This window comes from Malus sylvestris, chromosome 8, assembly GCF_916048215.2.
Source record: "Malus sylvestris chromosome 8, drMalSylv7.2, whole genome shotgun sequence".
In the NCBI taxonomy this organism is placed as follows: domain Eukaryota; kingdom Viridiplantae; phylum Streptophyta; class Magnoliopsida; order Rosales; family Rosaceae; genus Malus; species Malus sylvestris.
In genome coordinates, this window is record NC_062267.1 from 1,959,314 (window position 1) to 1,973,661 (window position 14,348).

At 36.0% G+C, this 14,348-nt stretch overlaps 4 protein-coding genes across 4 annotated transcripts; 1 reads left to right on the forward strand and 3 right to left on the reverse strand.

Moving 5' to 3' along the window:
- The first annotated feature begins 4,239 nt into the window (after positions 1-4,239).
- Positions 4,240-5,122, forward strand: LOC126631641 (defensin-like protein 1). Its single transcript, XM_050301765.1, is given in 1 exon segment — positions 4,240-5,122. A coding segment is annotated over 1 exon segment (228 nt). The 5' UTR covers positions 4,240-4,520; the 3' UTR covers positions 4,749-5,122.
- A 921-nt stretch (positions 5,123-6,043) lies between these two features.
- LOC126631636 (basic blue protein-like) lies at positions 6,044-10,864 on the reverse strand. Its single transcript, XM_050301759.1, has 3 exons — positions 10,768-10,864; positions 6,374-6,594; positions 6,044-6,242 (listed from the first exon to the last, which is right to left on the reverse strand). The coding sequence occupies exons 1-3, from the start codon at positions 10,833-10,835 to the stop codon at positions 6,058-6,060; spliced, it is 474 nt and encodes a 157-aa protein (XP_050157716.1). The 5' UTR covers positions 10,836-10,864; the 3' UTR covers positions 6,044-6,057.
- On the reverse strand, positions 10,134-10,728 carry LOC126631639 (basic blue protein-like). The gene is made up of 2 exons (XM_050301763.1): positions 10,545-10,728; positions 10,134-10,413 (listed from the first exon to the last, which is right to left on the reverse strand). The coding sequence occupies exons 1-2, from the start codon at positions 10,726-10,728 to the stop codon at positions 10,208-10,210; spliced, it is 390 nt and encodes a 129-aa protein (XP_050157720.1). The 3' UTR covers positions 10,134-10,207.
- Positions 10,865-13,316: 2,452 nt separating the features above from the next.
- Positions 13,317-14,087, reverse strand: LOC126631637 (50S ribosomal protein L31, chloroplastic-like). Its single transcript, XM_050301761.1, has 2 exons — positions 13,943-14,087; positions 13,317-13,858 (listed from the first exon to the last, which is right to left on the reverse strand). The coding sequence occupies exons 1-2, from the start codon at positions 14,009-14,011 to the stop codon at positions 13,508-13,510; spliced, it is 420 nt and encodes a 139-aa protein (XP_050157718.1). The 5' UTR covers positions 14,012-14,087; the 3' UTR covers positions 13,317-13,507.
- Positions 14,088-14,348: the final 261 nt, after the last annotated feature.

Sequence of the window (14,348 nt, forward strand, 5' to 3'; positions counted from 1 at the left end):
AATTAAACATTTAAAATAAACTGTGAAAACACTAACTTCGTCATAGTAATTGGCGCCGCTTTCATGTCTACTTGCGGCTGCTAATAGTGCTTGATGTCATTTATTCAAACTTGGATGAAGATGTTTCTTCCATCTTGAAGAACAACTTTCGTGGTTTCGGGTATTCGGTGGAATGGTGCCTTCGTAGAACTCTAAGTATTTTTTTGACACACGAGTCCAAACACCTTCACTTGTTTGAGAAATCCCCCTCACACTATCTTCTGAGACCCATCTATAAGCCTTGCAAAGAGATTCATCTTCTTTTCGGGTCCAAGCCCTACATTTCATTGCAGATGAGGCAATTTTTTTTTTTTTAAATGAAGGAAATATTGAAGGAAATTATTGAAAAATTGAAACAAATATTATAGATGAAGGAAATATTGCAAATGAAGTGAAGAAATATTATAGATGAAGGAAATATTGAAAAATTGAAACAAATATTATAGATGAAGGAAATTATTGAAAAATTGAAACAAATATTATAGATGAAGGAAATATTGGAAAATATATTGAAGGAAATATTGAGAAATATATTGAAGAAATATTGAAAAATATTGAAGAAGGAAATATTGCAAATGAAGTGAAGAATTGAAAGAACTTCACCATATTTATAGAAGAAAAGAAATGTTAAAAATAAAAAAAATAAAAAAAAACAAAAAAAAAACCCAACGGCTAGCTGAGTCAGCTAGCCGTTATATTAAAAAAAAATTCAAACTATTAGTGTCGGTTATAACCGACACTAATAGTACAACTATAAAAATAAAAAAAAAATTTCAAATCCTTCTTTAATGTTGTTGGTTATAACCGACAGCAATAGGAAAACTATAAAAAAAAAAATAGCCAGCCCAGCCAGCCCTTTGGCCCTTTGAAATTTCATGGGGCCCTCCCAGATTCCCAAACCATCTGGCCTAACCCTCGGTTGGAGACGGTTTTAGGGCTATTTTCGGCCTTTTGGCCATCTGGACCCTTCAATTGGAGATGGCCTAAGACAATAAAACAAAAATCAAAGTGTGAGAGGAGAGGAGGGAATTGGATAAAATTAAGGTCATCTCCAACCGAAAGGTCCAAAGGGCCAAAGGCCTGAAAATAGCCCTAAAACAGTCTCCAACCGAGGGCTAGGTCAGAGGGCTTGAGAATCAGGGAGGGCCCCACAGAATTTCAAAGGGCCAAAGGGCCAAAAGGCTGGCTGCTTTCGGCCAACCAGCCAGCCCTGGGCTGGCTTTTTTTTTTATAGTTTTGTTATTCCTATCGGTTATAACCGACAAGATTTAAAAAAAAAATTCAAATGAAACGGCTACTAGCCATTGCATTTGATTTGATTTTTTTTTACATTATTATTATTTTTTTATTTACAAAAATTTTCATATAACTTCTATTTTTTCCTATAACTTCTATTTCACAAAATTTGGTTCATATTTTTTTTAAATTCCATTTTTTTTCCTATAACTTCTATTTCACAAAATTTGTTTCATATTTTTTTTTCCTATAACTTCTATTTCACAAAATTTATTTCATATTTTTTTTTTAAATTCCATTTTTTTCCTATAACTTCTTTTTCACAAAATTTATTTCATTTTTTTTTAAATTCCATTTTTTTCCTATAACTTCTATTTCACAAAATTTGTTTCATATTTTTTTTTAAATTCTATTTTTTTCCTATAACTTCTATTTCACAAAATTTGTTTCATATTTTTTTTTAAATTCCATTTTTTTCCTATAACTTCTATTTCACAAAATTTGTTTCATATTTTTTTTTAAATTCTATTTTTTTCCTATAACTTCTATTTCACAAAATTTGTTTCATATTTTTTTTAAATTCTATTTTTTTTCCTATAACTTCCTAAGCCATTATACAACATTAAATTAAATTAAGTAACATGAAACAACATTAAACAATATGAAACAACATTAAATAACATTAACCAACATAAAAATTATACAACATGAAACTTAAACAACATTTTAGTTGTAGTTTTTAAATAATAAATTATGTTTGGCCCTATGGCCCTTTGACCCTCGGTTGGAGATGGTTTTTTGTGACAAGGCTAAAACGAGCCCTCTGGCTTTCTGGCCCTCGGTTGGAGACGGAGGCAAATATGGCCCTGTATTATTCATTAAAATATTAATATCTTGGGGAATCTTGGAGGGCCAGAGGGCTAAAACGAGCCATCTGGCCAGCCTTCGGTTAGAGATGGCCTAAGAGGGGAGAAAATCGTACTCCTAGTAAGTGATAGCTACAGCTCCGACGTGGCGTTTATTAATGTTTTAATAATTTTAAGTAGAATTTTTCTTTGTTAAACAAAAAATTTTGTGATTCTTCCCTTCCGATAATGTAATGTAATATAGTCTAATAATTGGTATTAATTTCCATCCAATGATGATGAGATGCATGCATAGAAATAATTCTCGTTATCAAAAATTTAGGATGAAAGGGACTCTTTGACGATTAATTTTTCCGTGTGTCAAGAATACGGTTCAATATACTAAATGACATAACATCAATTGTATTATTATATTTGTTGTACCGACACACTAAAAAATATCTCCTCTTTGACGGATTGGAATTAACATCGAGGCACAACCTCTCCATACTATTTTCACTTTTGTTTGTTTTTAATATACATTAAATTCATTTAAAATTTAAATCACGTGAAAAGAGATTAAAAATTAACGACAGATGGTGGAGTACACTACATAAAATTAACTTATTACTTGAGAAAAACTTTATAATATTTTTTTTGTCAAACAATAGATTTTTTTTTTACCACTTAATAATACGGTCTAGTGGTATTTCTCTTCACTTGTAAGTGAGGGATCTTGTGTTCGGTTCTCGCCAAATGCGAGTTTGAACCACATTATTACTAGCCTATTGTGAAGCTAAGTCCACCCCTCCCATTTAGTGTAGATAATATCATTTGTTCAAAAAAAAAAAAAACTTTACAATTGGATGTGTTAGATAACTCAAAACCATTCAAAATAATAATATAAAATCCCTAATTAAATATAAGGAAAACTAATGAAAATGGCTTGAAAACTTTGAGTTTTAATGATAAAGACAAAATAAATGGTAAAGTGAATAGTACCAGGATTGACTTTTTAGTGTAAAAATGTGGTTTTTCGTTAAAGTGAACAGTATCGGGTGCTTTTCGTTAAAATTCTCTTAAATATAACCCATAATAATTTTTCTAATTAAATCAAATCTCTAAAATACTTTCCCTTTTATATTTTCCTAACGCATATTTTTATATGTGCTTTCTCAATTAGATAATCTTCAACCATATTCTTTCTAACCACAGTAATAAAGAGGCAGCTGAACTGGTTCATGAGAACTTGGTTGAAGCTGTGCGCTTTTGATCAAAAGCCACGGGAGTCGGGACGCAACATCAACATGCATGCATGTATGCCTAACAAGATGCATGGTTTTCTATCTTTTTTCTGAAACTTTTCGTGATTACATATTTTGGCACATGAACTTTCACCAAAAGCACCTAAATTAATTAAAAAGACAATCATCCCCATTGCAACGGCTTCGATGAATCCTATTGCAATGGGTCGATCAAGAGGCTCGATGGCTTTAAAGACCCAACAAATAACCTGATTTGGAGAGATGCTCCTATCCTCTAAGAAGGGTGTCCATCGCTTTGCTTGATATTCGGCAGTAAATTAGTGTGCATTTTAACATTTAGGCCCTCTACTGGGATCCTTTCATAGGAGAGGGCAGGAATACGATTGAGATTAAAAATACAAGATCTAAAACAGTTATAGAAATTAAATTTAACGACTAAAGCACTTATAATATTGAATGATACATAGGATTGAAACCACATCCAAAAAACAAATATATTAATCTCTTGTTCAACCTGTTCCCTCTTATGATGATCCCTACAATTTATTTTTTTGGATTTGGATTATTTCCCCTCCCCTCCTATTTGAATGCTCAAGATTAAGCCACATCATCATCTTGTTTGACCTCTCGCTAGGGAGAGAAGAAGAGGAAACTCATAGAGGGGGGGAAGGGAAAAGAGGGGCGAGAATCCAACTCACAATTTTTAGTGCGACCATCACATAGTAATCTAACCACATGTCATAATATATCACATAATTACCAACTGCTATTACTAATCGACATGGTGGACAACATGATTGATGAACCTAAGAGCATATCATTGTAATGACGAGATTGATAACTATCATGTGATCGACTATCAGAACAAAAAAAATTCAGATAATCCACGCATAGTCCTGCTGGCACTCTCCACATTTGCTGTCGTAACTATACAATGTTTGGACTGGTTTAAGTTGCAGAAAATCAACGCGGTCGAAATATACGAACATCACCAAAACAATGACAAACAAGATTTGAATTCGACCAGATGCAGCCGAATTCGTTGCGCAATCCTCGGTCCATGTTTATCATGTTGAAGATGGACGTCAAAGACATGTTCAAGCTGATCTAATCTACATTATTTGGTCTATAATCTATGATTCGTACTCAAATTCTATGTATGATTTTGTTTGTCACTTGTGAGATGCAGAGGTGTCAATGGTGGAAGCAAAGAATCTGCCAAAGGCGGAGCAAAACATGGTCAGGGTTTTGCGCAAACACCTGAAACTGCAATAGTCAATGCAGAAACTGGGAAGGTGCTTTGCACGGAGCTTGTCACGCTCAATACCCAGGAGTTGCTTGCTTCTGCTACTTCAGATGTTGATTCACGATCAACGAACAGCAGCAGGCAGCAGTATCTTAACCTTCAAGCTTCGACATGTATCCAGTTATATGAATGTAAACAAAAGCTGCAAAGCAAACCTAGTACTACTCACTAAATAATGGTACTTCTGCAGAACTACTTCTACTACTTACACCATCTTACCAATGAATCCGATAAAAAGAGAGTCATCAAAACAACTCCGCAGTCAGACGAGAATGTTCATCAACGGTCCTAACTTTACTTCTCTAATACGATTAACTGCACTTCTCAAAAACTAGAGCCAAATTTATTAGACAAAATATCGACAAACATTCGCATGTCAGCAACTGCAAGCTCGAATTATTAGCTGTATGAAGAATATTGTTGAAGTGTATTTTGGCCTCTAGATTCAGCTACCATGTTCTCTAGGGATAGCTCTAGGCACTATTTGTAATTAGTAATTAGTCTTCTCTCCTTGATTTAAGGGAGGTGTGCAAGTTGTTTTTTGTAAGGTGTAGATTAGGCTAGCTTGTCTAATTTGTCTTCCTTTTCAGTCCTTGTCGGCTGCTTGTAGCAGTCTCCTTTTTTCTCTTTTCTGTTGGCTGCTTGCAGCAGCCATCTTATCTCTCTTTCTCCCCCCTCTTTTTTCTCATATATATACGGACCCCTTGTACATTAAACTCATGAAATACATTACAAATTAAAGCCATAATTTCTATAAATATCGACCACATATTCGCATTACAAAAAAGTGCAGTAAACCAAACTGGAGCAAATATTAAAATCTTAATCATCAATGTGCACATCACTTGCTATTACATTTTCTCAACTAAAGTCACCCAACAGGGTAACTGGCATTAGTTTGGCTTCATTTCTTCACGATATTTTAAACTACTTTACAAGAAGTGCAACGGAAAAGTTGCTCTTTTGTGATTGAAAGGTCATTGGTTCGAGTTATGAAAATAGTCTCTTTGCAAAGCAAGGATAATGATGTATACAGTATTCTACAGATGTCCTTCCCCGACCCTGGCTAAGCAAGAAGCTTTGGTGGCTTGGGATCGCAACTCGAACTAACGCACAATTTGATAAATCATTTTCTCAACATTTTAGAACTTCTTAATAACGTGTGTTATACGTGTAAAGTATATTGGAGTTTTAAAGATGTGCAATTTAAAGAATTCTCGTGCATCTATGTGTGAGAGCAAGAGGGTTACCCGAGGTTAGAGATAAGAGAAAAAAAACTCCAAAATCTAAAAACAATACAGCTCCAATTATTTCCTCATGTTTATATATATATATATATATAGTTACTCCACAAGAACTGTAAGTTTCATTCCATTTTCACAGTATAGGGAGACGGATAAGGTGTGAAGTAGATTGTGCCCTTCTCCAATACCGCATGATCGTTTCCTGAAGTGTATAGTTTTATCACGCCGGCATATAAGTCACACTTCTCGAACAAATATTTGTCCCGTACAGCAGCTACCATGAGAAGGGGATCTTTATATTCGAAAACTGTATTCAAAATACAATATTGAATTAGTAAACAAACCAGCTGCTAATCAAATATAGTAATATTTGAGGAATCGGATGCATGAAAACGAATTGAAAAGAAAACCAAAGTGTTAGTCAGTCATTTTAATTACCCAAAACATCTCCAGCCTTGAACTTCTTGTCCTCAGTCCACTGGGTTAAGTTAGCATCTGGGCTCCATCTCTTCTCATCCCCCACTATATATTCTTTTCCATCAACTTCTTCGCATCGGAGCAGCAAACAGCTGACAAAAAGGCCGATTCCAATCACCAAAATTTTGTTCATTCCAATTGCCATCTTTGATCGATCCACAGACAAACTATATATATGTAACCTTGACCTTTCTCTATCAACTCCAAATACAAAACAATTTATATATACAATATTGAGCCTATTACGCATTCAATTCGTACGTTTTGATTTGCTTCTCCAAATGCCATATGATCGATATATATTTCCATAACTAATTATCACATTTTTTGAATAATTATTGAATATATATATATATATATATATATATATATATATATATATATATATATATATATATATATATATATATATATATTCCTTATTCTTCTATGCTTGTGTATTTCAACTCATAATCGGGTCAATTTCTGATGATGATTTTGTATCATTTTAGAGATATATCATTGAATGGGTGGATAATTCATTGAAAATTTTGTAATGAATTTATACCATTTTGAGTCAAATACTTGACTGTTGCCAATGTGGGAATTCGTTTCCCGTGAGACGCCGTGTGGTGCCACTCATGAGAGGGCGTTTTGGAGAAGAAAGTCTCATCTATCGACAATTGTGGTGTTTCCTAGTAGTTCATTTAGTTTTTCATTTTTTAGTCTAAATTTTTTAGTTTTAAGACATGAATGTCGGTTTGGATTGCTTAGATGATATTGGTTTATATGAAGCATATTACGGACATTATGTTGTGTGTACTTGGCGCAAAATTTTTACTCTATTTAATTTTTTATATATGTTGTGCAACGAGTTTTAAAATTTCATTGGAAAAAGCTTTTGTGTGACGAGGGTATTTGGACGCTCAAAATTTCGTCGTGCAAGAGTTATTTTTTTTACTATTGATCATTTCACCGTTAAGAGTGCAAACATGTAAAAAGTTGTCCTTTGAGAACGAACAAAGAAGCATACTTCGTTTTTTTTTTTAAACAAGAATATGTATGTTCCTGGGAACTGCATCAACCATGAAGAAAGAAAAGTACAAATGATTAAGATAAGTGTTTTACTTTGCGTTTATCTTTTTTCTGAAACTTTTCGTGTTTACGTATTTTGGCACATGAACTTTCACCAAAAGCACCTAAATTAATTAAAAAGACACTCACCCCCATTGCAACGGCTTCGATGAATCCTCTTGCAATGGGTCAATCAAGAGGCTCGACGGCTTTAACGACCCAATAAATAACCTGATTTGGAGAGATGCTCCTATCCTCTTAAGAAGGGTGTCCATCGCTTTGCTTGATATTCGGCAGTAAATTAGTGTGCATTTTAACATTTAGGCCCTCTACTGGGACCCTTTCATAGGAGAGGGCAGGGATATGATTGAGATTAAAAATAGAAGATCTAAAACAGTTATAGAAATTAAATTTAACGGTTAAAGCACTTGTAATATTGAATGATACATAGGATTGAAACCACACTCAAAAAACAAATATATTAATCTCTTGTTCAACCTATTCCCTCTTATGATAATCCCTACAATTTATTTTTTTGGATTTGGATTCTTTCCCCTCCCATTTTCCCCTCACCTCTTATTTGAATGCTTAAGATTAAGCCACATCATCATCTTGTTTGACCTCTCTGTAGAGAGAGAAGAAGAGGAAACTCAGAGAGGAGGGGAAGGGAAAAGAGGGGCGAGAGTCCAACTCACAATTTTTAGTGCGACCATCACATAGTAATTTAACCACATTTCATAACATATCACATAATTACCTACTGCTATTACTAATCGACATGGTGGACAACATGATTGATGAACCTTAGAGCATATCATTGTAATGACGAGATTGATAACTATCAATGTGATCGACTATCAGAACAAAAAAATTCAGATAATCCACGCATAGTCCTGCTGGCACTCTCCACATTTGCTGTCGTAACTATACAATGTTTGGACTGGTTTAAGTTTCAGAAAATCAACGCGGTCGAAATATACGAACATCGCCAAAACAATGACAAACAAGATTTGAATTCGACCAGATGCAGCCGAATTCGTTGCGCAATCATCTGTCCATGTTTATCATGTTGAAGATGGACGTCAAAGACATGTTCAAGCTGATCTAATCTACATTATTTGGTCTATAATCTATGATTCGTACTCAAATTCTATGTATGATTTTGTTTGTCACTTGTGAGATGCAGAGGTGGCAATGGTGGAAGCAAAGAATCTGCCAAAGGCGGAGCAAAACATGGTCAGGGTTTTGCGCAAACACCTGAAACTGCAATAGTCGATGCAGAAACTGGGAAGGTGCTTTGCACGGAGCTTGTCACGCTCAATTCCCAGGAGTTGCTTGCTTCTGCTACTTCAGATGTTGATTCACGATCAACGAACAGCAGCAGGCAGCAGTATCTTCAACTTCAAGCTTCGACATGTATCCAGTTATATGAATGTAAACAAAAGCTGCAAAGCAAGCCTAGTACTACTCACTAAATAATGGTACTTCTGCAGAACTACTTCTACTACTTACACCATCTTACCAATGAATCCGATAAACAGAGGGTCATCAAAACAACTCCGCAGTCAGACGAGAATGTTCATCAACGGTCCTAACTTTACTTCTCTAATACGATTAACTGCACTTCTCAAAAAACTGCAGCCAAATTTATTAGACAAAATATCGACAAACATATGTATCGCATGTCAGCAACTGCAAGCTCGAATTATTAGCTGTATGAAGAATATTGTTGAAATGTTGAAGTGTATTTTGGCCTCTAGAGTCAGCTACCATGTTTTCTAGGGATAGCTCTAGGCACTATTTGTAATTAGTAATTAGTCTTCTTTGCTTGATTTAAGGGAGGTGTGCAAGTTGTTTTTTGTAAGGTGTAGATTAGGCTAGCTTGTCTAATTTGTCTTCCTTTTCAGTCCTTGTCGGCTGCTTGTAGCAGTCTCCTTTTTTCTCTTTTCTGTTGGCTGCTTGCAGCAGCCATCTTATCTCTCTTTCTTTCCCCTCTTTCTTCTCATATATATCTGGACCCCTTGTACATTAAACTCATGAAATACATTACAAATTAAAGCCGTAATTTTTATAAATATTGACCACATATTCGCATTACAAAAAAGTGCAGTAAACCAAACTGTTTCAAATATTAAAATCTTAAATCATCAATGTGCACATCACTTGCTAGTTACATTTTCTCAACTAAAGTCACCCAACAGGGTAACTGGCATTAGTTTGGCTTCATTTCATCACGACAAGCGATGTTTTAAACTACTTTACAAGAAGTGCAACGGAAAAGTTGCTCTTTTGTGATTGAAAGGTCATTGATTCGAGTCATGAAAATAGTCTCTTTGCAAAGCAAGGATAATGATGTATACAGTATCCTATAAATGTCCTTCCCCGACCCTCGCTAAGCAGGAAGCTTTGGTGGCTTAGGATCGCAACTCGAACTAACGCACAATTTGATGAATCATTTTCTCAACATTTTAGAACTTCTTAATCACGTGTGTTATACGTGTAAAGTATATTGGAGTTTCAAAGATGTGCAATTTAAAGAATTCTCATGCATCTATGTGTGAGAGCAAGAGGGTTACCCGAGGTTAGAGATAAAAAACTACAAAATCTAGAAACAATACAGCTCCAATTATTTCCTCATATTATATCATCATTTTTGTATGACAATTAACGATGGAGCCTGATAAACATAATTCACAGTGGAGCCTCATAAACTGCATCATGTTTATAACTATATATATATAGTTACTCCACATGAACTGTAAGTTTCATTCCATTTTCACAGTAGGGAGACAGATAAGGTGCGAAGTAGATTGTGCCCTTCTCCAATACCGCATGATCGTTTCCTGAAGTGTATAGTTTTATCACGCCGGCATATAAGTCACACTTGTCGAACAAATATTTGTCCCGTACAGCAGCTACCATGAGAAGGGGATCTTTATATTCGAAAACTGTTTTCAAAATACAATATTGAATTAGTAAACAAACCAGCTGCTAATCAAATATAGTAATATTTGAGGAATCGGATGCATGAACACCAATTGAAAAGAAAACCAAAGTGTTAGTCAGTCATTTTAATTACCCAAAACATCTCCAGCCTTGAACTTCTTGTCCTCAGTCCACTGGGTTAAGTTAGCATCAGGGCTCCATCTTTTCTCATCCCCCACTATATATTCTTTTCCATCAACTTCTTCGCATCGGAGCAGCAAATAGCTGACAAAAAGGCGGATTCCAATCACCAAAATTTTGTTCATTCCAACTGCCATCTATGATCGATCCACAGACAAACTATATATATATGTAACCTTGACCTTTCTCTATCAACTCCAAATACAAAACAATTTATACATACAATATTGAGCCTATTACGCATTCAATTCGTACGTTTTGATTTGCTTCTCCAAATGCCATATGATCGATATATATTTCCATAACTAATTATCACATTTTTTGAATAATTATTGAATATATATATATTCCTTATTCTTCTATGCTTGTGTATTTCAACTCATAATCGGGTCAATTTCTGATGATGATTTTGTATCATTTTAGAGATATATCATTGAATGGGTGGATAATTCATTGAAAATTTTGTAATGAATTTATACCATTTTGAGTCAAATACTTGACTATTGCCAATGTGGGAATTGGTTTCCCGTGAGACGCAGTGTGGTGCCACTCATGAGAGGGCGTTTTGGAGAAGGAAGTCTCATCTATCGACAATTGTGGTGTTTCCTAGCAGTTCATTTAGTTTTTCATTTTTTAGTCTAAATTTTTTTAGTTTTAAGACATGAATGTCGGTTTGGATTGCTTAGATGATATTGGTTTATATGAAGCATATTACGTACATTATGTTGTGTGTACTTGGCGCAAAGTTTTTACTCTATTTAATTCTTTATATACGTTGTGCGACGAGTTTTAAAATTTCATTGAAAAAAGCTTTTGCGCGACGAAGTGTATTTGAACGCTCAAAATTTCGTCGTGCAAGAGTTTATTTTTTTTACTATTGATCATTTCACCGTCAAGAGTGCAAACATGTAAAAAGTTGTCCTTTGAGAACGAAGAAAGAAGCATACTTTGTTTTTTTTTTAAACAAGAATATGAATGTTCCTGGGAAAGGCATCAACCATGAAGAAAGAAAAGTACAAATGATTAAGATAAGTGGTTTACTTTGCGTTTATCTTTTTTCTGAAACTTTTCATGATTACATATTTTGGCACATGAACTTTCACCAAAAGCACCTAAATTAATTAAAAAGACACTCACCCCCATTGCAACGGCTTCGATGAATCCTCTTGCAATGGGTCGATCAAGAGGCTCGACGGCTATAACGACCCAACAAATAACCTGATTTGGAGAGATGCTCCTATCCTCTTAAGAAGGGTGTCCATCGCTCTGCTTGATATTCGGCAGTAAATTAGTGTGCATTTTAACATTTAGAACCTCTACTGGGACCCTTTCATAGGAGAGGGCAGGGATATGATTATGATTAAAAATAGAAGATCTAAAACAGTTATAGAAATTAAATTTAACGGTTAAAGCACTCGTAATGTTGAATGATACATAGGATTGAAACCACACCCAAAAAACAAATATATTAATCTCTTGTTCAACCTGTTCCCTCTTATGATGATCCCTACAATTTATTTTTTTGGATTTGGATTCTTTCCCCTCCCATTTTCCCCTCCCCTTCTATTTGAATGCTTAAGATTAAGCCACATCATCATCTTGTTTGACCTCTCTGTAGAGAGAGAAGAAGAGGAAACTCAGAGAGGAGGGGAAGGGAAAAGAGGGGCGAGAATCCAACTCACAATTTTTAATGCGACCATCATATAGTAATTTAACCACATGTCATAACGTATCACATAATTACCTACTGCTATTACTATTCCACATGGTGGACAACATGATTGATGAACCTAAGAGCGTATCGTTGTAATAAACGCTATATACCATGACGAGATTGATAACTATCAATGTGATCGACTATCAGAACAAAAAAATTCAGATAATCCACGCATAGTCCTGCTGGCACTCTCCACATTTGCTGTGGTAACTAGACAATGTTTGGACTGGTTTAAGTTGCAGGAAATCAACGCGGTCGAAATATACGAACATCGCCAAAACAATGACAAACAAGATTTGAATTCGACCAGATGCAGCCGAATTCGTTGCGCAATCCTCTGTCCATGTTTATCATGTTGAAGATGGACTTCAAAGACATGTTGAAGCTGATCTAATCTACATTATTTGGTCTATAATCTATGATTCGTACTCAAATTCTACGTATGATTTTGTTTCTGACTTGTGAGATGCAGAGGTGGCAATGGTGGAAGCAAAGAATCTGCCAAAGGCGGAGCAAAACATGGTCAGGGTTTTGCGCAAACACCGGAAACTGCAACAGTCAATGCAGAAACTGGGAAGGTGCTTTGCACGGAGTTTGTCACGCTCAATTCCCAGGAGTTGCTTGCTTCTGCTACTTCAGGTGTTCATTCACGATCAACGAACAGCAGCAGGCAGCAGTATCTTCAACTTCAAGCTTCGACATGTATCCAGTTATATGAATGTAAACAAAAGCTGCAAAGCAAGTCTAGTACTACTCACTAAATAATGGTACTTCTGCAGAACTACTTCTATTAGCATTGTGAAGAATATCGACCACATATTCGCGTTATAAAAAAAGTGCAGTAAACCGAACTGGAGCAAATTACTTGCTAGTTAATCATAAATGTGCACATCACTTGCTAGTTACATTCTCAACTAAAGTCACCCAAAAGGGTAACCGGCATTAGTTTGGCTTCATTTCTTTACGACAAGCGATATTTTAAACTACTCTAATTTAATTTACGAGAAGTGCAACTCGAACTAACCCACAATTTGATGAATCAATTTCTCAACATTACACAGCTCCACAATGTAATTATGTAAATTAAATTAGCAAAAAGGCAGATATTAACGTAATAAACACAGATAGGCACTGAATTCTACTCAATTTTCATGCTTCACCTATAATCTTACATTGAGTAAGCAAAGCATTGGCCTTTTCTACTTCTTCTTGCCGCCCTTACCGGCGGCGGCCTTGCGGCGGGAGGGCAGAACAATCTCTCCCTTGAGGACAGGAATCTCCATGATCTGGGTGAGCTCGCCGTACTTCTTCCTGAACTTCTCGACCTGGTCGTCGTCGACGAGCATGCCCGACCGGTTTCCGAGGTAGAAGGGGTGGTTGCCCGACCACACGTCCACCACGTACTCCTTCTGGGTCCCACCCGTCGTCATCACCAGCTCCCCCTTGCAGTACACCTTCGCGTCCTCGTGGAACTGCGGGTGTATCTCCTTTTTCCTGCACGTCACCACAGAGCGGCGATTCCCCGCCGACGACCCACCGCCACCGCAGACCTGGAAAAGACCGAAATAATCAAATAACAAATTCATTTGGTAATATACGAAGAGATATATACGAGGGTATTTGGGTAAATTTACCTTCTTGGGAGGGAGCAGCGTGGGGCGGGGCGTTCCATGGAGGAATGAGGTGGTTAGATTGAGCGCCATTTCTGTGTGTTTGACAAACGACGGAGCGGATGATGGAGAAGATGAGGTTTATGTGGTTCTTTGATCCAAATTTACTGAATTACCCCTATTTTCTTGTGGATAGTAATGAAGGCCCAAATGGTTTGGGCTTGGTTTCGGACTAAATTTTAGGCTAGAAAATCAACCGGGCTGAAGCCCAATTAGAGAGAATGAAGGCAGTTGGATCTGATCTTGCGACTAAAGAGACAACATTTGGAAAAAAACAACCTACCCGAGCCGGCCTTCGATATTCTGGTCCCACTCGATGATCTTGGTCGAACAACTATGTAGTGTGGGCGTTGTGACCCGAAGAACTTTC